Here is a 23179-nt window from a genome sequence, read left to right on the forward strand (position 1 = left end):
ATGAATTTTTAAATTTAAATAATTATTCATAACAAAAAAATTATTTTTAATTTTATTATTTTAATAATTAATTTTTTAAATTTAAATAATAATTCATTATAAAAGAATTATTTTGAGTTTTATCATTTTAATAATAAGTTTTTAAAATTTAAATAATTACTCATAATAATTTTTTATACAATATTATTTATAATATTTTTTATTTTAATAAATAAAATTTATTTTATCTATACCTATATTGTAATTATATGTCCTTTTTATTTTTAATTTTATCTTTTTAATTATTATTTTAAATTTATATAGTTTATAAATAATTAAAAAAATTTAGGCTACTAAAGTATTACAACTTGTGCAGGTTTTATAAAAAATACTGTGCATTGTTATTCATGAGTCGGTTTTATGTATATTATTGATACAGTAGGTAGTCGGTCAGATACACGTTTGTATATATATATATATATATATATATTTTTTTTTTTTTCAGGAATCATGTGTAGCAAGTGTAAGTAAATTTGTGACCTAGAAGACCCTAGTATAAAAATATCTATCAGAGCATAAAATGCTAATTTCCCTTTTTCTTTTTTTACAAATATTTTTAATTCTCCCACCTCACTCTTGTCCTGCCTGAAGAGAACTGCACGAAATGAAGTCTAAAAAAACGGATCCCAATAAAAAAAACTGAACCCTAACCCTAGAATACGGGGCTTATCCTCTGCTTCCTTTTTCGATTTGTTCTCTCCGGAACCACCAGGTACGATAGGGTTTGTCACTGAATCTTCACTGGCGATACGCGTTAGGGTTATATTTGCAATTTGTTAAGCTAGGGTTTGGATTTATATGATGGAATGCTCCGCTTCCTGTGTACCTTGTTGTTGCCGGCTATGACCGGGGGACGATGTCTCCCGTTGAAGGACATGACGGAGGAAGGGGATGCCGCTGCCGTGAGGAGACCCTATCGGTCTGATTTTGTGGCGGAAATTACTCGTGATTTTTCCGTAAGTGAAATTGATTACTTATCCCAGGCTAGGAAAGCGCTCTCAGAACGTTCTCCCTTTGATGTTGCTGAAGAAACTTCGACTTCTGCACTGACGCTTCCCAGTGGATTGGCTGGCCTGCTGAACAGACAGACTGATAACAGGAGACGTCCTAAGAAGTCCCATTCTGGTGGACAAAAGAGGAAATCTTCGACTAGGGCAAACCAGAAGAAACCTGAGGATTCTAACATTTGGATTGAGACTGAGGAGTACTTTAGAGACCTAACCTTGGCAGATATTGACTTATTGCTTGAGTTCTCTCGCACTTCTAGTTTAGCTTCTCAGGACTTCTCCATTCCATTATTGGGAAATGTTCCGACCTACAATGCAGTTCGAAGTTATAGCGAGAAGGAAATGGAGCCTGCTCCTAAAGTCAGCGTAGGAGTGGGTGGTGAGGATGAAAAGAAGGATGATTTAGTGGGTGGTGAGGATGAAAAGAAGGATGATTTAGTGGGTAGTGAGGATGCAAAGAAGGTTGGTGAAGCTGTGGAAAGTGAGGATGGATTGTTGGTAATTGAGGCAATTGATGATGCTGTTGTTGAACAACCATGTCCTCGGGATGACAGGAATCAAGACAGTTCTGATTCTGCTATCAGTTTAGAATGGTTTTTGGGACGTAGGAATAAACTTTCTTTAACTTCTCAGCGTCCCTCCAAGAAAAGGAGGCTTTTGAGCGTTGAGGCTGGTTTGGAGAAAGTTATAATGTCTTGTCCTTACGACGAGGGTCAACCGTTTTGCCACTACTGTGGCAGAGGAGACACTGGCAGTGACTCCAATAGGTTAATTGTATGCGCAGCTTGTAAAATGGCAGTTCACGGGAAGTGCTATGGGGTGCATGAGGGTGTGGATGAGGCTTGGCTGTGCTCCTGGTGCAAACAAATGGGTGATGTTGATGAATCAGTGAATCCTTGTGTTCTTTGTCCAAAGAAGGGTGGTGCATTAAAACCAGTTTATAGCAGTGTGAAAGGTGCTGGCTCAGCTTCATTTGTGCACTTATTCTGCTCTCTGTGGATGCCTGAGGTTTATATAGATGATCTGGAGAAGATGGAACCTGTTATGAATGTGGGGGAAGTCAAGGAAACCAGGAAGAAATTAGTGTGTAGTGTTTGCAAATCAAAGTGTGGTGCATGTGTTCGGTGCAGCCATGGTATGTTTCGTTATTGTAGCATGCAATTCTCAATTCTTAGGCCAATTTTTCATTGTTTTCTAGTTATGACTTAAAGTATGTCTGTTAGACCTTCTGACTTGGCTTTCACATAGCAATGCTTTTTAAGGTCACACATAGTTTTGTTTGTCTGTTGCCTTTTAGTCTGTGTGCAAGGATTGCTGGGTTACTTTCTGCTAAGATGATTTGTGTATTAAATTAGGTATAGTGAAGTTGAACACAATTTAAATTCTTCAATGTGCAATTTTCTTACCTTCATAGATTAATTATCATGGTTCAGACCAAGCATTTTAATATCTTTGCCCGACATTTTTGTACTGTTCACTGATTACTTGCATCCCCAAATTTATTCTTAGAAACATTATATTGATTAAAGAGCTTTAATTTTCCGATTGCAAAATGATGATTTAAATTGATGGGAATTAATCATTGTGTATGATTTGAGTTAAAAATATTACTTTGGTACTTTGGTTCAACATTAGAGTTGTATTATATGACATGGCTTCTTCGAGTGTACAAGTGTTTTGGTTATTTATTATTCTCTTTGTCTCCTTGAAAAACACACTTTTATTACTCTAATTGTAGTGCATTGTTATTTTGTTCTAAAACGTCCCTGGTCCTGGATAATTGTGAAATTAGGTTGAAAGGTGACGTTCTTTCCATTTTTCTTTAGACAAGTATACAATTCAACTTAAACTGATTATCCTAATCCTTGTTTTTGAATATTACATATTCTCAGCAGTGTCTGACTTGGGCAATTGTTGATTATGCCTAATCTGTGTTTGAAGTATGCTAATCAAAATTTTGAAATTAATTTTTGTAGATGATTAATTTTTTCATGGTTCAAGAAACTGTCAGTCATTAACATGACTTGCAATAAAATAGGACTTTGGTCTTCACTTTTTTTTCCACAATTTTTTTTTTGTCTTTTCCCCTTCAATGTGATTTTGGGAGGAACTGAAGACGCTGAAATGTGAAGTTTTGTTGGGGATGCACGTATTAGTTACCAATGTCTGATGGTACATTTCATATTATAAGCATCTTTTTCCATTTCTCTTTTAACTACGCAGCATGCGTAATTTGAATTCAAATTTGGGCTGTGTGTGTGTTAAACCTGCTTCTGTTGATATTCCATTAACTTTTCTGTTTATGAGATTGGACCATTGAGTAAACAAAGAACTCCTTTCTCATATCATTAAGTATTTGTTTTCCCTTTCTATATTCTTGTTGATAATGGACCTTGGGTCCAAAAGTCCATCTTTCCTCGTTTAGGAAGGTTGGAGGTGGGGATTACAGAATTCGGGGCAGTGTTACTAATGGGGGAAGGGCAAAAATTTGCCATATAAACAATCCATTGTAGTCTATGGTGCCACCATAGCAGGCCTCCCTTCACAAATTGCATATGGCTCTCGGTGAAAAATGTCACACCACTCTGCCTTGGCTGCAATGGCGCCACCATTTTAGTGCACCTGCTCTACAAAATGCCAATAAGATAATTGTTTTTTTTTATTTGAAGGATAAACTTTTAGCATGTTCAATTTTTTTATCAACCTGTTGATACTCTGGTTTGTTATTCATGAGAAAACAGAACATTGATCATCTTGATATTTTCTGGAGAGGAATAGTTTTAATAACGTTTCAGTTCTGATTTTGTCTTTGTACAAGTCTCACTGATTCTGTGACAGGAAACCCATATAAAACAAGCTAAACGGTATATAAACCATTTAGTGCTGCTCTTGAAAATTGGGTAATTAGGACTTTAAAATGATTATATCAACTACTGCAGATAGGTGTTTTATAAGTTTATATTTTGATCTATTGCAATTTGTATATAGGATTTTGGACTCAAGCTTGTTAATGTAGTATTTTCTGAACAGGGGGCGGGATTATGCAGCTTTTCATTTTTTTTTTCTCCCTTTTATTTATTATTTTTAGCCGTGATGAATGATAAATGTCTTGGATTTCAACAAGTTTTACAGTGGTTGCGAAAAACTGCCCAAAAATGGGAATGACTTCTCTGTTTTCTGTTTTTATTAAACAAATTCAGCATATCCTAATCTTTTATTCACCATTTTTTTCTTACCTTCCCCAGCAAGGTTTAATGTAGTGAGTAAAGTTTTACAAATGTGTTCCTCATAATTAATGTGTTTGCTAATGGTAATTGGGGCTTCTCCCAATGCAACCGACCTCCTTAACCTAGGTCTGAGTCCAGCTACAGGATCATAGGTGTGGAAAGTAGATTGCATCATTTTTAGTTGAGTGAAAAGGGTTACTGTAATACTAAGAAGAGCATTGAATGGAATTATTACTTGGGATCTCATGCCAGGGGTGGAAATAAGGCAGACCAGATCAGACCAGACTTGACCTTCGTTAAAAAAAAGTTTGAACCCCTAACCTATTTATCTCCTTTTAAGCCTTTTTTAAAAGTTCTGGTCTGATCTGTATGAATGTTTAACCTGACTTTTGAGCTTGTTTAATAGTTAGTTTTGTTATAAATTTAAAGGGCAGTGTTGTATTATTTGCCCTAAATAGTCCCATTGGTTATTAATATGCGCTAAATGTATTGTGTGTGTGTGTATATGAGGTATATGTTATGCATAATCATGTGTATGTATATATAATATAACTTTGATTTACTTATTAGAAACCTATTTTGACCTTAAACAAAGTAAAAATTATCTTTTAATAATGTTATAAGTTTGACCTTTTATGTGGGTTGATATGCTTATTAATTAAGAAAGGTAAATAAATATATATGATTTTTATATATTATATGAATTTTAATAATAACAAAAATAATAATAATACTATACAAATCTTATATATATATATATATATATATATATATATATATATATATATAATGAAATAGGCCAGCTTGTTAGGTGTAAAAAGCCTTTTGAATAGCTTAATGCTTTACTTTTTTAATCAAATATATAGACTTAGATAGACTTTTACAAAAGCCTAGGCCTGATTTCTTTTCTAAAAGAGTCTAGACTTGCTTGAGCCTGTATAGGGCAATACATAAGCTATGTCTGGCAACCTGACCTATTTCCATCCCAAATCCCACATCTTTGAGCATGTGGCCTATAACAATTTTAGACTGAAAATAATTTTTATTAATTAAAAAAATGAAATAACGGTAGAAGAATGGTTTGTGGATGGGTTCTAATTATAGAAAATAACTTCCATTCCGATGGAAATATGAGATACCCACTCCCTCCTCATAGGAGTGGAAACCAGTTAACATGCGGGAGTGTAACTTTAGGAGTAAGTAGTTGTCTGGAATATATTTTCATAACCTCCTAACAAACATGAGAACAATTGTTCCCATCCTCAATGTTCCCAACACGTTAAACATGCCCCCTTTTATGCCTTGCAGCTACAGTTTCTAAATAGTAAATATTTCAATTTATGTTCTCGTTTTGATCTCTTGAGTTGTGTTTGTAAGTTGTATTCTTAGCTATCTTATTCTCCTCACATTCTTGCAACTTGCAAGTCATTTCTTCTGTGTGGTATTTTCAGGAAGCTGCAGAACTTCTTTCCACCCTTCATGTGCAAGGGATGCGAGACATAGGATGGAGGTTTGGGCAAAGTATGGTAATGATAATGTGAGTAATCTGTCTTATTTTGGATAATGTCCATTTTCCCCTTTCCACGAAGAAAGTAACAAAATAATTAGCAAAATGTTGAATATTAATATCGGGGTTCCTTTTTTAGTGACAACTGTCTAAACTGTTGTGCTACTTATGTGTCATGCAGGTTGAGTTGCGGGCTTTTTGTTTGAAACACTCGGATCTACCAGAGAGCAAAAGCATCTTGCCACAGGAAGCCTTTATAGAGGTTAGAAATGAATTATCAGAAGCCAGTGACCTTCCAGTGACATTGCCAGTGAGTGGTGAACACAACTTGAGAGATTGCAGGAATGGAGGATTAGTTTCTGACAGTAATCCAGACAAATTGAACCATAGTGACGAACCACCAGATGGAGGACTACCTGATTGCAGGTTAAGTGATCACATGTTGGGATGTGGTGCTGTGCCCCAACAAAATGTTGAAGTGGTAGAGAGAGGGAATGAGAATGCTGATGGATCTGATTCTAACAGTTTTGCTCTAGTTTTGAAGAAGGTATTCTGCATTATATGTATATCCATACATGTGTTTGTTTTGGATAAGGCTATAATTTAGTAAACAATTGATCTTATTCCGTGTTTCGTTTTAAACTGACATTCACTCATTTTTGGTAGTTGATTGATCGAGGAAAAGTTAATGTAAAAGATGTAGCATTGGAGATTGGCATTTCACCAGATACATTAACTGCAAATACAAATGTAACCAGTGGAATTTGTCATGCTTTCCTTTTGGAAAATTATCATTCTTAGTATAATATTTGTTTATTAATTTTATGTCCCAATCCTTTTTCTTGCAGGAAGCTTATATGGCCCCTGATGTCCGACACAAAATAGTGAATTGGCTAAAAGGCCATGTATATTCCGGTGCATTTCAGAAGGGTTTAAAGGTCAAATTCAAACCAGCCAATGCATCCAAAATTGATAGTGGAGCCACGGATGGCTCTGATACTTTACCAATATCAGACTCAGGTTTGCTGGATCCTGTTGCTGTTAAGTCGGTTCCGCCAAGGAGGAGAACAACCAATAACATTAGGATTTTGAAGGATAATAAAGTGATATGTTCATCTGAGGGGGTTACAAGTGAGAATGGGATGCCGGTACACATGTGCAGAGTAGGTCAGTCCAACTGCGAGAATCCAACAAGTTCCAATGAAGCATCCATCCCCAATGCAACAGAAACGGTAATTTTACTTTTATAATTTATTTTGCTTTGTTTCTGAGTATTTAAATATTATTGTAATACATTATTCTGGATGATTCAATACTTTAAGAGTAACAAAGAGTCTGAAACTTTGTTTTCGGATTGGTAATAGATTGGCTTGTTTTTTACCTGGTTCTTGAAGTTTGAAATCTCATTAATGACTTGACATTATCCGTGTTATTTGTTTTTCACCATTTATTACTTTGTCAATCTTGAACCACATGGCGATTTTTGTTTTCGTTCTTTCTTCCCTTGTGATCTTTGTTACCCTTCTCCCAGAACATTGTTATCATTTTTGCAAGGATTCTTTAAATACACATTATAACTCTTTACAATTTCAAAGTGAGCAGCTTCTTTCAATCATTCATTCATTTTTTACACCTTCTCTATTGTCTGATGGCTCACCTGTTGTTTGGAAGTTGATTAGTGTTGCTACCCTGATTTTTGTCACTCCTAGCCTGCCTTAGTCATGGCCTCTTTGGGGGTTCTTCAAGGCTTGGGAAATTCTCACTTTACAAGCTACTTTTGTGAAGTTGAGTTAGCTTAAGTCATTCTAAGAGTTATTTTTTTTCCCTGCTGGTACTGCTTCTGCCTTGAGAAATCTCAGTTGTGTTTATACTCATTATAATGGTCTAAATTGTCAATTCAATTTTGATGTTTTGTGAAATTTCATGTCTTTTCTATTATTGTTAGTTTAGAACAATTTTTAGTTTTTGGACAGATGTATTTTCTTTCTTTCTTTTAAATTTGTTTTCGATGTTTGATATATCATTGAGCATTATGGTGGCTGCCAAAAGCTTAATGCAACCGCTCTTTTCCGGGCTCGGGACAGGCAACTGAAGCCATTGGCATTGCATGCACAAACTGAAAAGACCTTGAGTAAGGATTATACTGCGAATGTGATATTTGGGTGATGTTGAACCCCATTGCTGGAAGAATAAGTAGTACTTTTGTGATTTTGGGTTGTGGGATGATTAGTGAGTTAAATTCCTACAAATAAAAAGGGGGTTTAGAAGGAGGCTTATCTTGTGATTTTATAGGAAATCCAGATTGATGTGGAGAGTCTAGTTTCTTGATGATAGGATATAAGGTGATAAAATATAATGGGTGCAGAGGGAAACAGTTTAGGAACTAATTGTTAGTTGGTTAATGGGTGCAGGAGAGAAGGAGACAGTTTAGGAATTAATTGTTAGTTGGTGGTTAGTTGGTTGGGGGGGCCTTTATAAGAAGGCAGGGAGGTCTTGTGTGGGAGAGAGCTATTTCTTTGTAGAATTGAGTTTGACTGGAGTTTAGTCCAGTGGAGGGAGGTTAGGCTTCCTTGAGTGTAAAGCCTGTACATTGAATTCTTTCATTCATTCAATAATACCAGTATTATCCAGTGACATTTTGTGTGTTCTTGAGAAACCAGTGGGTTGATTGACTTCTTGACTAAAGAAGTCTATCACTTGATCCGGTTTTTGATCCCATTATTTTTAATTCTAATCCAGTGTCAGTGGGTCACATTTTGAAATTTGGAACTGGTTTTCATGAAGCCACATTCTTTGATCTTAATGTAGATTTTACTCTCCTCCGTTGCATGAGTTATATTTAAATGATATCAGCAACTGCTTTTTGTAATTCATTTTTGTCTAAGGTGTGATGCATAACTGGAAAAATAGTGTTGCTTGCTTTTCTTCTGTGTTCTTTGTTCTTCTTTCTTGATCTGTCTACTTTCAAGAATGTGTTTTGCCTGACTATTGAAGTACTCTATCTTTGTGACATTGTATGACAATTTCATTGTAAGGTAGAATTGTTTGGGTTTATGACCCTTCTTAATAAGGCCATCTTGATGTTTTTCTTGGATGAACTTGACGAATGGGGATATTTTTACCTCTCTAATCTTAATGATGAAAGAAATGAAATAGAAGAGGGTATACTTATGTTCTCAATCCACTGGTTCCCCCTGTTTAAATACCTTTTGGCAAATTGATAAAAGAATTGTGTCGCTAATCTTTAAATTACAATTGTGAAGGCTTTCCTTATCCATCTGCTTCACAGAAACCAAAATAGGAAAAGCCATCATTTTTTAACTTAATTTATTTTTAATGCAGAACTTACCCAAGTATGAGGATGTTTTTCAAGAAGTTCAAGGTATGGCTTTAATAACTGCCCTTTTCAGAGTTCATTAGTTACTTCGTAGTATTTGACAATTTCTTTCTAAAATCCTCTCCCCCTTCCCCTTTTCATTCTGTTTCTTTTAAAGAAAGATGATTATTTTGTATGATGAAAACATTGTTTTTAAAGATTTTGGTTTGCTTTTAACTGTATATGTCTGATCCTCTTCTGAGTAATCTTATATTCAATTATTGTCATTATGTTTTTTCCTCTTGCTGCTCTATGTTTTTTAAAAGGTATGTATACTCATTTTTGCAGAGAATGCTGATAACCCTCACAAATCCTGCTTATCTGGGTACGTTTCAGATGACCAGTGTAGTATTTGTTTGCAAAATCCTTCTACGCTTTCATATCAGCAATTTCTTGTTCATTCTGCTTCAGAACCATCTGATTCTGGTTTCATGTGAGCTTTTCAAAGTGGATAATTTTAGTTATTTGCAGCAAGTACTGTTTTCTGTCTCTTATTATGTTTTAGTAGAAGTTCTTTGATGTGAGGACTTACATAGGTTGGTATTCTTCTTTAAAGCCAATTTAAATTTATTTGAAATGCAGAAAGGGTGCAATCTCTAGTTACATTCATCCATTCATCAACAAGAAATTGCTGCAGATTCAGGATGGGGTGCCCTTGGAGAATGTTATATGTGAGATTAATTTAAATATTCTTTTAAGAGGTGTTTGGTATGGCTGTTCGAATTTCCTGAATGTATATATAAACCTGTTTTTGTATAAAATATTTGGGTATATTATATGTGAAAATTTTCAATTCTCAAAAGTATGTCAACTGATGTTGGTGTGTGGTATTGTTATACCCAAATATAAAATAAATAGGTTTCTGTGTGCATAGAAAATTAGAATGAGGCTCCTTAGTTGTTTTCTTTAATATCCCTTTGGAATGGTCTAACAAATTCCTGTCTCAGCAGGTTCAACTGACAAGGGAAATTCGGGTTTGGTTGAATCCTTTGGAGCTAGTGGCTGCTCAAATAGCCAAAATCAGAACTTAACTTCCAGTGAAATATCAAAGCCTGACGAAGTAAAGAGGGAGCAATTGGTTAGGACTAAAAAAGTGGAACTTTTGGAATTTTCTCCCCAAGATGAGTTGGAGGGGGAACTTGTTTATTTTCAATATAGGTTATTGCAGAATGTGGTTGCAAAAAGAAGGCATATTGGTGTGTCTCATTCTTCCCAAATTCTCATCAATTCCTTGTTTTTAAAATTTAATTTGAAGTTGGTAATATTGTTTGGAACCAGGAATTTGTTTTCTCTCTTTGTTAAACATAGAGCGATAGTTATTCTTGATTTTGTAATTGCAGATAATTTAATCTATAGTGTTGCAAAGAGTTTACCACATGAGATTGATAAGGCACATCAACAAAGATGGGATGATGTTATTGTTAATCAATATCTACGTGATCTTAGAGAGGCAAAAAAGCAGGGCAGAAAAGAAAGAAAGCACAAGGAAGCACAGGCAGTATTGGCTGCTGCAACTGCTGCTGCAGCAGCATCTTCTAGGTCATTCCGGAAAGACACATTAGATGAATCTATGCAACAGGAGGTCGTAGATACTTTATTCTCTCCCTCTTTCTATAATCAACTAGTTGTATTGACAACACAATATTATCCTTTTTTTTCAGAATTTTTTAAAATCAGACCATTTAAATGGAAGGGCGGGTGCTTGTTCTCAACCAATGCCTCGAGCTAAAGAGACACTTTCAAGAGTAGCTGTGACTAGAACTTCATCAGAGAAATATTCGGATTTTTGCATGCCAACCTCAGATTTTTCTAAGGAGCAATGTAAATCATGTGATATTTGTAGACGATCAGAGACTATTTTAAACCCTATCCTAGTCTGCTCTGGTTGTAAGGTTTTAGGACTCATCCCTGGTCTTTTTTCATGTATTTGTTTCTCTTATCTATGTTCCATAGTAATTGTTATTCTGTTGCAGGTTTCAGTCCACTTAGATTGCTATCGTAGTGTGAAAGAAACGACAGGTCCGTGGTACTGTGAGTTATGTGAAGATTTGTCATCTAGAAGCTCTGAGGCATCTGCCATCAACTTTTGGGAGAAACCTTATATTAGTGTGAAATGTGCTCTCTGTGGTGGTACTACTGGTGCTTTTAGGAAGTCTTCTGATGGTCAATGGATTCATGCTTTCTGTGCTGAGGTTAACTATTTCCCTTTGATTTTTTAGGGAGATTGTTCTTTCTTTCTTTAATTCCTAAGTTTGGCTAAGTGTTAACTTGTATTTGGAATACTTTCTAGTGGGTTTTTGAGTCTACGTTCAGAAGAGGACAAATAGATGCTGTGGAAGGAATGGTATGGGCCTAAACTCTATTTCCTTAGTTTGGAATTCCACCCTCCTTGCTCTTGCTTGTTAACATGGAAAAGGAATTGACCTATCTTTATTAACACCTCTCGGTGTTCATTGTTAAATGCCAGGAAAGTGTGCCAAAAGGCGTTGACACTTGTTGCATCTGCCATTGCAAGAATGGTGTATGCATGAAGGTAATGGTAACAAAAAAATTAATTTTCTTCTTTATCCTCTGTTTCAATCAATAAGCTTTTGAAATTAACGTTTTTGTTTGAAAATAAATGTTTAAATGGTGAATGCAGTGCTGCTATGGGCATTGTCAGACCACATTCCACCCATCCTGTGCTAGAAGTGCTGGTTTGTACATGAATGCAAGGACTGCTGGTGGCAAGGTTCAACACAAGGCTTACTGTGAAAAACATAGTTTGGAGCAAAAAGCGAAGGTTAAATTTTGCCTCTAGAATTAAAATGTACTTAGTTTGTCTAGCTTGATCGTATCCTGAGTTTGTGCTCCTAATTTTATTCAGGCTGAAAATCAAAAACATGGAATTGAAGAGTTAAAAAGTATCAGGCAAATTAGGGTGAGACTTCGTTTTTTTTTAATCAGCTTCCTCATTATTATTGAAGGACTTGATAATAGGATGCATTGTACGTCGAACTTTGCATGTTCTATTTGTAGACATCTAAGCCTGCTTAAAACATTTTGTCGTCTAAATTCTATTGGATAAAGATTCAGGCTTGGTCCTAATTTTGGTTGGGAAGGTTAGTCAAAATGTGATGTAATGATGGTGTCAATTAGTGTATCTTTTAATCCGAGTTAAAACAACAATGCTGAGTTTCTCCTCGGTGAAGAAGGGAGTTAAGAATGTGAGCATTACTCCTATATTTACGAGTGCTTTGTGGGCTGTTATATAATCAAGATGACAATTCCCACAAATTTTTTTGTTGTACTTAAATATTCTGCCAGTTTTTGTGTAACAAAAAACTCCATCTAGGATATCCTCACAAATGCTGGCTTCTTTTAGTTCCCCGAAGTTTATGCTATAAATCCTTTAAAATGATTTTTTAATTCGTTTGAGTGACAATGATCTGATATGGATGGATTAGCCATCTGGCTAGTGATAGCATGAGGAAGTGACTAGTGTTTGTTGCACACTGAAATCTGTAGCAGTTGCTGTGGGGTTATGGTTTTGGCGGGGTTGAAATATGTTGGAAAGCTGCTTCAGTTGTGAGCATCCCTAGGCCAGTGTCTCCGTAAGGGGGCCTTACCAGAAAGGATGAGTGAGGCATCATATGTTGAACTATTAAGACTAACTCTTAGAGTGTTTAGATCCCATATTAACTTGAGATTTGGCCTTAGTATAGTGTGGGTAGTCCCCACCTTTCAGACCAATTTTGCAGAGATGAGTTAGGTCCTCACTTCTAAGTCAAGATTCTATGAAAATTAGTAGTGCCTTTATACTCACTTGAGTGCATGACATGCTGATGTGTGGCTCTTTTATCTTTAACAAAATAAATTGAATGGTTGTTAGAAACTTCAAATTGCTAGCAATCATTACCAACCATAACATGATATGTGGAAAAATACAACCTTGCTTGTATTTTTATATAGTGTTTGTGTTGTATGTGTGTGTAGACGGGTCATCATTATAGTTGTTTGTGCATAATATGATTTTTCTGTTTTGAAGTCTGTTAGTGCGATTGATGTTAGGAATAATTTGAAGTTTATCAGATAACTTATTCTTCCTCTGTGTTTCTGAAACAGGTTGAACTAGAGAGATTACGTCTCCTTTGTGAAAGAATTGTCAAACGTGAAAAAATAAAGGTAATCATTTGTCAAATTTGCCATAAGAATCTCAATTGTTCTTACTTTCCTTCATTTGGCAATTATTACTGATGAAATTTAATTGCCATTCTCATAGTGATATATAGAATCTCTATGTAGCATTTTCAATTAGGTTGTAGATTCTCATGTTTGGATTTTCTTTAACTTTGTGTCATGCATGGCGATTTTTATTTACTTTTAGTATTGTGGGCATTTGCAGCGGGAATTAGTACTATGTTCACATGACATACTTGCCTTTAAGAGAGATAATGTTGCGAGGTCTGTGCTAGTTCACAGCCCTTTCATCCTTCCTGATGGTAGTTCAGAATCAGCTACAACGTCTCTAAAAGGGAACACAGAGGGATACAGATCATGCAGTGAACCTCCCCAAAGATCAGATGATGTTACTGTTGACAGTTCTATTTCTGCTAAGCGCCGTGTCAGAGTTGCCATATCTATGGATGCAGACCCAAAATTGGATGATGACTGTTCAACCTCCCAGAGCAAATATAACCACAAGATTCCAGAAAGAACACAATTTTCTGGCAAGAAGATTCCTCATAGAGCTGCTGCATCACGAAATATTTTGGATGAAGGTGGATGGAGATCCAAATCTAGAAAGGTGAGTAATGACAGACTTCAATGTTTAATTATCATTTTTTAATTTTTCAATGAGATATGTAGTTTGTGGCTTATGGATTTAATGGGAGAATTTCTTAAGTCTGTCTTTGCAATTGCAGCATGCCGAAACATTTGGAAAAGAGCTTGTTATGACGTCAGATGAAGCGTCTATGAAGAATTCAAGGCTGCCAAAAGGATATGCATATGTTCCTGCTGATTGTCTGTCAAATGACAAGCACTCTAACGAGGATATGTATGCTAGTGGGCCTGTGGAGCATGACAGATAGTGTTGGATCCCAGCCTGGTTCTTTATTTTGCCCTCGAGGCTGACATCCATAATAATTGATGCCATGCGATTTTGCGCTTGGGGGATTTTATTTGAAAATGGAAAAAAGTAGAGATAGGGTTGATCACACTGAATTGTTGCAAAATGTTGCTTTCTGGTATGCGGGGCAAGTTTTGTTAGCATTGTTGTACATTCCTTATGAGAGTAAACTGTACAGTGGATGAGCATTTCTTGCATTTACTTGTATTAGAAGGGGGCATGCCTTCCGTTTTATTGACACTCGTGGGAATGATCGAACGGAAGCATTCCTTGTAATCATCATCATACAAGGGAGGATCAGGGATTCACCTGTTTTTCTGTAAAGTTGATGTACATATTTTATGACAGTCGTAGTAATCTGAAAGGGATCGTGCTCGGCATCAGATTCACGAGCATATAAATTATATTCAACTTCCACCTAAATTTGTATTTCCCCCTTTATGCTGCATTTCTATGATGATGATTCTTGTGATTACTGAAATCCCTGATATCATAAATTGTAATGTAGGTAGTGATAGTTGATCTATGCATTTTTATTGTCGAAAAACCCTTTTCTTTTTAACTGCTAGATCAAACCTCTTGTATTAGCTGAATAAAAAACAAAGTGCTTCATGACATTCGTCGTACTTTGCATGGAGGTGACTTTTGAGTCGTGTTTTGAAACACTTCTAGAAAATGATTTCCATAAAAAGATTTCTAGAATAAAATTTTTAAAACGGGATTTTCGGAAGAAACTATGCATTCTAGAATGAATTTTAATAAATTGAATAAGCTTTTTAGAACATGAGATTTGTTTCGGAACACGACTTTTAAAACAAGATTTCTGGAATATGTCTTGGAACAAAATTTTCGGAAGCTTATCACTAACCTCACCGTTTTATTCTCTTCTTTTCGTAAAGTGCAACGGTGATGGAGAACGGAGTTGTAGTTTGAGGTATAGTAGTGATTGAGCAGCAGAAGTAACTCACCATTTTATTCCCTCTTAAAGAGTGCAGCATACAGTGAAAAGGCTTTGATTTTCTTTGAGGTGCAGAAAGAAAAGAATCATGGTGATTCAACGAAAGTTTGGGAACTGGGCTTTATCTTTACCCATTATTTTCTGAATTGTGTGATCCATTGTTCAAACAATTTGTTTAAATAAGACAAACTATCTGCTTTTTATATTGTTGATTTGTGATCTATTCATTTATATGTATACTTTAATTATTTATATGTTGTTTAAATCAACCTTTGAACGTTTCTTTGTCCTTAGGATGTAAAATAAGGGCCATTCTCGTTGTCTACACAAACAATTTGTGTCTACATAGCCAGTCAATCGTTCACTTTGTTGGGTGAGTTTTAATTTTAAGAAAACCAATTGTTCTTGAAAATATTTTAAAAAATTGAATGAGTTACTATTGATTTTAAAATTATTGAATTAAAGTTTAGTTTATTATTACTTGTCATTTTTAAGGCTTTAGATTTGACCTCAACTGCCATTAATGTGTTAAATATGTGACCTCGACTACAAGGTAAAAACATTTTTGCTTGTTTTCTTCTTCCCATTACATTCATTTGCTTGATTTCTATTTAACGTTCTTTTCAAATTTTGCCTCGTTTGACAGGCTTAATTAGTTTTAAGTCTTCCATATATTATCTAATATTGTTTTGAGAGGTCAATTTATTGTTTTTAACTCAAGCTTCTTTTGAAAAAAAAAGTATTTATATTAAAAAGTGAATTTAATCTAATTTAGTCTCAAAATGATAATCCGCTTGTAAGATAAAATTTGATTAACTTAGTTTCAAAAACATCTCACCACAGATCCTACGTTTATCTATGCAGAAACTGTGATTTCCTAATTTCTTATCTAAAACGGTTTTCTCGTTTCAAAGATAATCGAAAGTATAGTATTGATTAAAGATAAAACACATTTGTAATATATAAATAAATATAAATTTTATTTTATAAATAGATTTTGTAGAATTAAATTAGATTTAAAATTTATTTTTTAGCCTAATAGAATAATTTTAACAAAATTTATGTTGGTTGATTATATCATTCAATCTCACTTTACAAATATATGGATATCCAATAAATTTTTACACACATTTTACATCTATTATTTCAGCATCAATCTTTATTTTTCTTTATAAATATAAAAAGTTAACTTTTTAATAACTCTAAAAATACGTTGTCAATTGAAGTGGTGTAAAAAAAAACATATTTCTATATTAAAATCCCAATTGAAAAATTTCGCCCCCATTTGATGGTATAAACAGTATTGATGCTACGGCCTGATGTTGTTGACTTGAACTATACTTTACTTTCACAAATCATTACTTAATTATACCATTTCTCACTTTCGTAGAGGATTTACTTATCTGCATTTCGCTTTCACAGTGTACAATGCTGACTTCTTATTCCTAACCACACTTCTCAATCACATGCCTTTAATTCAAATATTGCGTTTGGTGTGGAATTTTTTAGTGACAAGGTGAAAGAAAAAATGCTCTTTTGTTTGACGTAAAAGGTGAGACTAAAATTACAAACAGTGGTAATAGTTTATGAGTCTTACAATTTCCCATTCCTTTTTCAGACGATTTAATATGGAATAAGAAAAAGGGTAAATCATAACTCTTTCACTTTTTTTTTTTCCTTTCCTTTATGCTTTTATCTTACCAAATAAAACCTAAAGGGCTTGCACAAAATTTTCAGTGTTTGGAATTCGCGGGTTGCATCAAAGTCACCAAAATCTAAACTACAGAAAAAAAACAAAAAAAAAAAACCGTCCTATGAATGGAACAGTAACCCCAACAACACCTGACTTCAATAATTGCTACGTTATCAATGTTTGTTGACCATTACAAGGAGTTAGCAGTTCATATTTTATGAACACAATGCAACTTCATTATTATATGTTTTTTTTCTAAGGTAGAAGATTGATCTTGGACCATTTCCAACCATATCCTCTATCGGATAACGGATTCAGGTCCAATTATAAACAATGATGTAAGAATGGATTTCATTATTTGAATATTAAAATATTTTTTGAACGAAATATATAAATGAGATAATATGCTAGTTGTTTAAATCCTGATTTCATGTAGCTTGATCATTTTTCTCTAATCTCCACGTGTTTTTATCTTCATTTCCACAAAGTCATCACAAAAGAAAAAACTAAAATTTCTAGTTAGATATATAAATAAAAAATTGCTTTTTATTAATGTACAAGGAAACAATGATATAAAGTTTCTTTTGGATATAAATCCTAATCTTTAATTTCTATCAAATATAGAGGCGTACATGTTTTCAACAAGTACAAATTTGTATTTTATTGAATACCCTGTATGTAGTCGATACTAAATGTGGATCGAAAAGCTTAAAATGTCAGCAAGACCATAAACCTAAATTTTGCATATTGGAGAAGATCTAAATGGAGCAAACTCTCATCTTTATCAATACAACGTGAAGTTTAAATATTATAAGTAATTTTGTTTTTTATTTTCAATATAGAATTCACAATCAAACAAAGTGATTGAAAAAAATAATTAAATTTTATCAATCTTATTTCTCTATTGATTTGATTTTGAATAGATCTAAACTTTATTTTTCGTTTTCATGTTTTATTCAAGGTAAATTCACAAGCCAATTTTGATTAACTTTCCAAAATATTGATAAAAATATCAATTTTTGTAAAATATAATGATATTTGACAACATTTTTTTATAATATTTTAACATCCTGAGATATCATTATATGATTGGTAAAAAATTACTTCACAATTAATAATAATAGTTTTAAACACTAACATAGATCAATCACGTAATAACATGTAAATGATGTTAAAATGCTATAAAAAAATATTTTAAAATATCATTATCCTTTTGTAGAACCGGCCATAAATATTGAAAAAAAAAACTGCGCCCTGAATACTAATTAAATTTTAATCCCACACCATTTCAAAGACAACAAAATAATTAAAACGCATTAAATATTTGACCATTTGACTTTGACCGGTTTAGTATTATATCAGAAAACATGGCCATGGTGATACTCTGCATCACCGCCATGTGAGATGCTTCAAGAAACAAAGCAAGCAAGAAACACAGGAAATGGGAAGCCTGGAAAATTAGAAGAGAGAAGAAAACCCTTTACATTGTATACGATGATGTACGTAACAATATGAGAAAACAAAAACAAAATAAAATAAAAAAATGTAATCATCCAGGATTGGATCTGTGGATTTGATTGTGTTCCGGAGGTATCAAACGGTCGGAGGTTGATGACAAATCCTTGGATGGTGAATCTGTTGAAGCTGTAAACTTTTGAGAGCGGGTCTAGCCGTACCCGATCTCCTTTTCCAGAGACTATCCAATTCTTTTCCTTCCTCCAACTTGGGAACTCTTTTCACCACAGGCAAAGGAGGATCCATGTCTTCAATGCTCATCATGCAAACGACATTGTTGTTGTTCTCACTCTTGAGAAACTTTTGGTTTCTGGGCTTATCCGAAAGCTGTTGCCTTGATCTGCAGCTTGGGATGGCGGCGGCGGCGGCGGCGGCAGTGGTGGTTTTGGGGGTGGTAACGATGAAGTTTTTCCCCGAGAAGAGTCTTCTGAGTTTGGAGTATTTGAGAGATGGGGAGGATGTGTTAGTTTTGTTTGAGAAAGAAAGTCTGTGAGAGGGAGGGATGCCAGCTATTTTGTTGTTTCTCTTGACCTGACCCATGCAACTGATTCTTGGGGATAAAGGGTCGTTGGCGGAGGGAGCAGAAGGGTCTCTGAACCGTGGCATGGTCACGTCTTTGATGGTAGGTCGTGAACAGAGCATTGGAAGGAATGTGCTTTTCTGATAGTAAAACTGATGCTGCTGATGGTTTTCATTGCCCATATTAATATATTGATAGTTTTATTGAACAAATCAGAGAGAGAGAGAGAGAGAATTGGAAAATGTCAAAGCAAATGGTTTTGGCTAGGTCTTTGGGCGTTGCAATCAGAGACACAGTGAGGTGTGAGAGTTTGAGCTTGTCAAATATGTAAGTTTTTGTGTGACTTTTACTGGGACTAAAGAAAAGAAATGCAGAAGGAAGAAGAAGACAAATGATTGCAAAGGAAGAAGGCTGATGGAAGAGACAGGACCAGTCTGGAATTGTATATTGGTTTTTCTTTGGAATTTAGCAAAAAATTAGGTTTTGTCTGTCTGATTAAACTCTGGAAGAGACTAATGATTCCAGCTTGCAATTGCATCTGGTTTCTCTGGTTGTGAGATCTGAATCCTAAGGAAGTTTATTTTGATAATGGGATCTGAATGCTACTATGATATAGGTGGAGCCACCACTTGTCCCCTTTATGCTTCCTCATTTTTTTAACTTACAAAGGAAACAATACTCATAGAGTTATGGGATACGCATTCATAATATCTTATTATTTTGCTCACTCACCACTCCCAACCCAATACAAAACGTGCAATAATTTCTCTAAGTACAACAATGTTTTCTCACCATCACCTACACCAAAACCTTTCCAATAATTACCCATGCTACTATGCTGTCTCAAATTTCTTTCATTTTCCAACGTTTAATTAAAGTTACAACCATGTTTCTCCTTTTTATAATTCAATTACATCTTCAAGTAATCTTAGTCATTTTCACACCTATTATGAGGAGAGCCACGTTTTTTTATCAATAAGGCAATTTGTTCAGACTCGGGAGAGGGTATTAGGAAAAGTAAATGTTAGTCAAATTTTAATTTTAATAAACTCATATTATAATATAGAAAGAAAAAGAGTAAGATTTTAAAAAATAGATAAAAGGAAGAAAGAAATACAATTTTTTACGTTTCATTTCATATGAGTTTATACTAAATTGAATAGTGTTTTAACCCAACAATATCCATTGAGAAAGACGTTAATTAGCGAACTGGAACCTACTTTTAATGTAATTTAAAAGTGTACAAAATGAGGCGGGATTAAAAATTTTTGTAAATGAAATATTTTTAAATCGATATTTCGTGAGTATTAATTAAAAAGTAAAACAGAAACTTTTTAATAGAAATAAAATAATAATATATACAATCATTAAACCTGTTAATACCAGCATTTTAAATAATTTTAAAAAGAGGTTTACGTGTTAAGCAAAATTAATGTGATATTTTGATTAAATGATAGTTTTCACTTTATATTTTTAAACAATACAATCAAATCAAGCAATATTAAATGTTGTTTGATACTTATTAAATTTTCAAAGTTTTTAGAATTAAAGAAATTAAAAGCTGATGTATTTTACATTACAAGTGAATGAGAAGAGTTGATTTAAATGATAAACTAAAGAGAAATTAATTGTAGTCAAAATTGAAGATAGTATATAGAATAAAAAATTAAATATGGTGAGAGGGGGTGGTATGGGTTCAAATTTTTAGACGTGTAAGTTTGACTTTTTGTTCCACGGTCAAAGTACGGTAATGTTTCGCGGTGGTTCCACTTTTTCCTCACACTCCTCTTACAAAGCAGTGTATTATTACTCCAACCATTAACGTGGACAAAATGATATATATTGAACTAAACCGTTAAAAAGTAATGGTCGTGAATAAAATGCAGTTTAACTGATCTAATTATTTTTTGTTTTATTAAATTATATTCCATTGAAAATGGTTAATTTATATTTTAACATTGAATGATTAATTTCGTTTGTAATTTGGGCTAATTTTTATCACAATTGATTGAGTTAAATTTGGATGAATTTTGATAGAATTCATTTGATAACACATTTTACATTTTGATTGTAGCTAATTTAATAGAATTTGATCAAATTTTGGATATAACCGATTCAGTCACGGTTAGGACTGACTAAATTTAATTAAATTTAGTTTAAGAGTATCTCAATCAAATTTAAATATAGATTGATTAATTAATTAAATTTGATCAAATTTCAATCAGGATTAACTTAGTTAAATTCTTTTGGGATTAACTTAATCGAATTTGATTGGGATCGATTCGGTCGAATTCAACCAAATTTTGATCATGATAGATTCAATCAAATTTAATCAAATTTTTATCGAGATTGACTTTTTGATAAATTTGATTAAATTTTAGTCAAATCGATTAGATTAAATTTAGATAAGCTTTTGATAAAATTAGTCAGACTTTAATCGAATTTCAATAAAAATATTTCGTAAAATTCAACTAAATTTTATCGTGACTGAGTTTATTGAATTCAAATATATTTCGATTCATTAATAAACAATTAACGGAAAGATAATTTTAAAAATTTAATTTTTTAAAACTGATTTATATAAAATGATTCAGTTTATCTTTTGCTGTAAATAATTCATGATTTTTAATATAGAATGATAGACTTTATTTGAGAGGTGAGTTGAGTTTAACTAATTTTATTCACTACTTAATTTTACCTTTTGCCACGTTTAGCTTTTACAAAAAAATGAAAATCAGATATATTGATGTAATATAATAAAATCTTAAATGTAATCATAAAGCATACACATAAAAAAAGTTAATGTTACAGTGTACTTAAGTTGGGTGGCTAAATACTATATTGTTAAAAAATCATTTTTTATTATTTTAAATAGTAAATAATAGACACTTTACTATTTAATTTCTAATAATATATTAAAATATAATTTCAGATGTAGGATGGATTGAAAATAAATAAGTAATTATTATGGGTTGAATAAATCTATCTATCTATATATCTATATATAAATAAGATTTTTTTTTTCGTGTTTACACTTTGTTTTCCAATTTTATTGTTTAGATTAAGTTTTTTAAAATCAAAATAATTATTTCATGAATTTTATCTTTTAAGTGATTATTTATTTAAATTTAATTGGTTTTTTATTTAATTAATTTTTTAATTATAAAATTACCTAAAAAGTAAATAAAAATATTTACAATATAATTATGAAAATTATTTTAATTTTATAATTATAATAATTAAAAGAATAACAATAATGATAATAATTTTATAATTTTTATTATCATACAAAATATGAACATTTATTAGTATATATAAAGAAGATTCTCCATTTTTATATTCACATTTATTTTTTAATTTTATCTTTTAATAAATGTTTTTTGTTAAATTAAAATAATTACTGTAACATTCCAAAAATACAGTAATAAACCATACATTAGAAATAATTACAATTAGTAATATATCAGTTCAGTCTTATACTAATCAAGCGTACGATCTTGGCCGAACGGCCTTACATAGAGCTATAAACTTAACTGCACAAGATAAACAAGACTAGACCGAACGGTTTACAAAAGGGGTTACCGAACGGTCATTCCTACTAAAATAAAAAGGTGACCGAACGACAACTTACACTAACTAAACTATACTACTAACCGAACGTTCTACGGTTCGGCCTTAACTTCAACTTCTACGAGATTCTCTTCCTCCAAATTTCCTTCTTCCAGCGCCTCTTCCAGTAGCGCATCTCCTTCTGCTCACATCTACACGGATGATCATTGCAACGACAAGACGAACGTACAAGACGAGACAACACAAGGAACAACACAGGGTAAACTTATGTAATTTAATTCAGTTACAAATCATACAATTCATACATCAATACAGAGACAAAGTTAACAAAACACTTCAAGCAAGGCCTACTACTAGACCGATCGTCCGGACTGTATGACATCTGTGTAGCTACGACGTTCGTGTACCCGGGTGATGTAGTAACTGGAATATTCCCATCAGCTGCCACCCGAGGTTAGTCCTATCTGTCCAAAGTACCCCTAAGGACTAGGACCTCCTGTCGTCCCCACACATGACCTACTCTCCTCTACATGAGGACGAGTACTCACGGAACATCAGGATGAATCGACAGCTTAGCATTACCACAGTCATACTTTACAACTATCAAATATTCACTCATGAGTCGTTCTTCCCCGGAACGCTCGTTCAAATCCACAA

At 33.4% G+C, this 23179-nt stretch overlaps 2 protein-coding genes across 4 annotated transcripts; one reads left to right on the forward strand and one right to left on the reverse strand.

Annotated features, from left to right (window-relative positions):
• Nucleotides 1–592: 592 nt before the first annotated feature.
• Nucleotides 593–14714, forward strand: LOC124846061 (PHD finger family protein). 3 transcript variants are annotated; one of them, XM_088106891.1, is made up of 19 exons: nt 594–2181; nt 5725–5810; nt 5962–6327; nt 6447–6530; nt 6629–7012; nt 9123–9162; nt 9445–9589; nt 9739–9827; nt 10107–10352; nt 10497–10738; nt 10818–11048; nt 11130–11348; nt 11447–11500; nt 11624–11689; nt 11798–11938; nt 12023–12076; nt 13261–13320; nt 13541–13942; nt 14061–14714. In XM_088106891.1, the coding sequence occupies exons 1-19, from the start codon at nt 846–848 to the stop codon at nt 14226–14228; spliced, it is 4413 nt and encodes a 1470-aa protein (XP_087963017.1). In that variant the 5' UTR covers nt 594–845; the 3' UTR covers nt 14229–14714. The 3 variants fall into 3 exon arrangements, with proteins under 3 accessions (XP_087963018.1, XP_087963017.1, XP_047179231.1); XM_047323275.2 differs by having other exon boundaries at nt 9445–9481; XM_088106892.1 differs by lacking the exon at nt 12023–12076 and having other exon boundaries at nt 593–2181.
• Nucleotides 14715–18149: 3435 nt separating this feature from the next.
• On the reverse strand, nt 18150–19136 carry LOC124846057 (uncharacterized). The gene has a single exon (XM_047323267.2). The coding sequence runs from the start codon at nt 19132–19134 to the stop codon at nt 18511–18513; it is 624 nt and encodes a 207-aa protein (XP_047179223.1). The 5' UTR covers nt 19135–19136; the 3' UTR covers nt 18150–18510.
• Nucleotides 19137–23179: the final 4043 nt, after the last annotated feature.

This window comes from Vigna umbellata, chromosome 2, assembly GCF_029865625.1.
Source record: "Vigna umbellata cultivar VRB3 chromosome 2, Vumbellata_1.0, whole genome shotgun sequence".
NCBI classification, from domain to species: Eukaryota; Viridiplantae; Streptophyta; class Magnoliopsida; order Fabales; family Fabaceae; genus Vigna; species Vigna umbellata.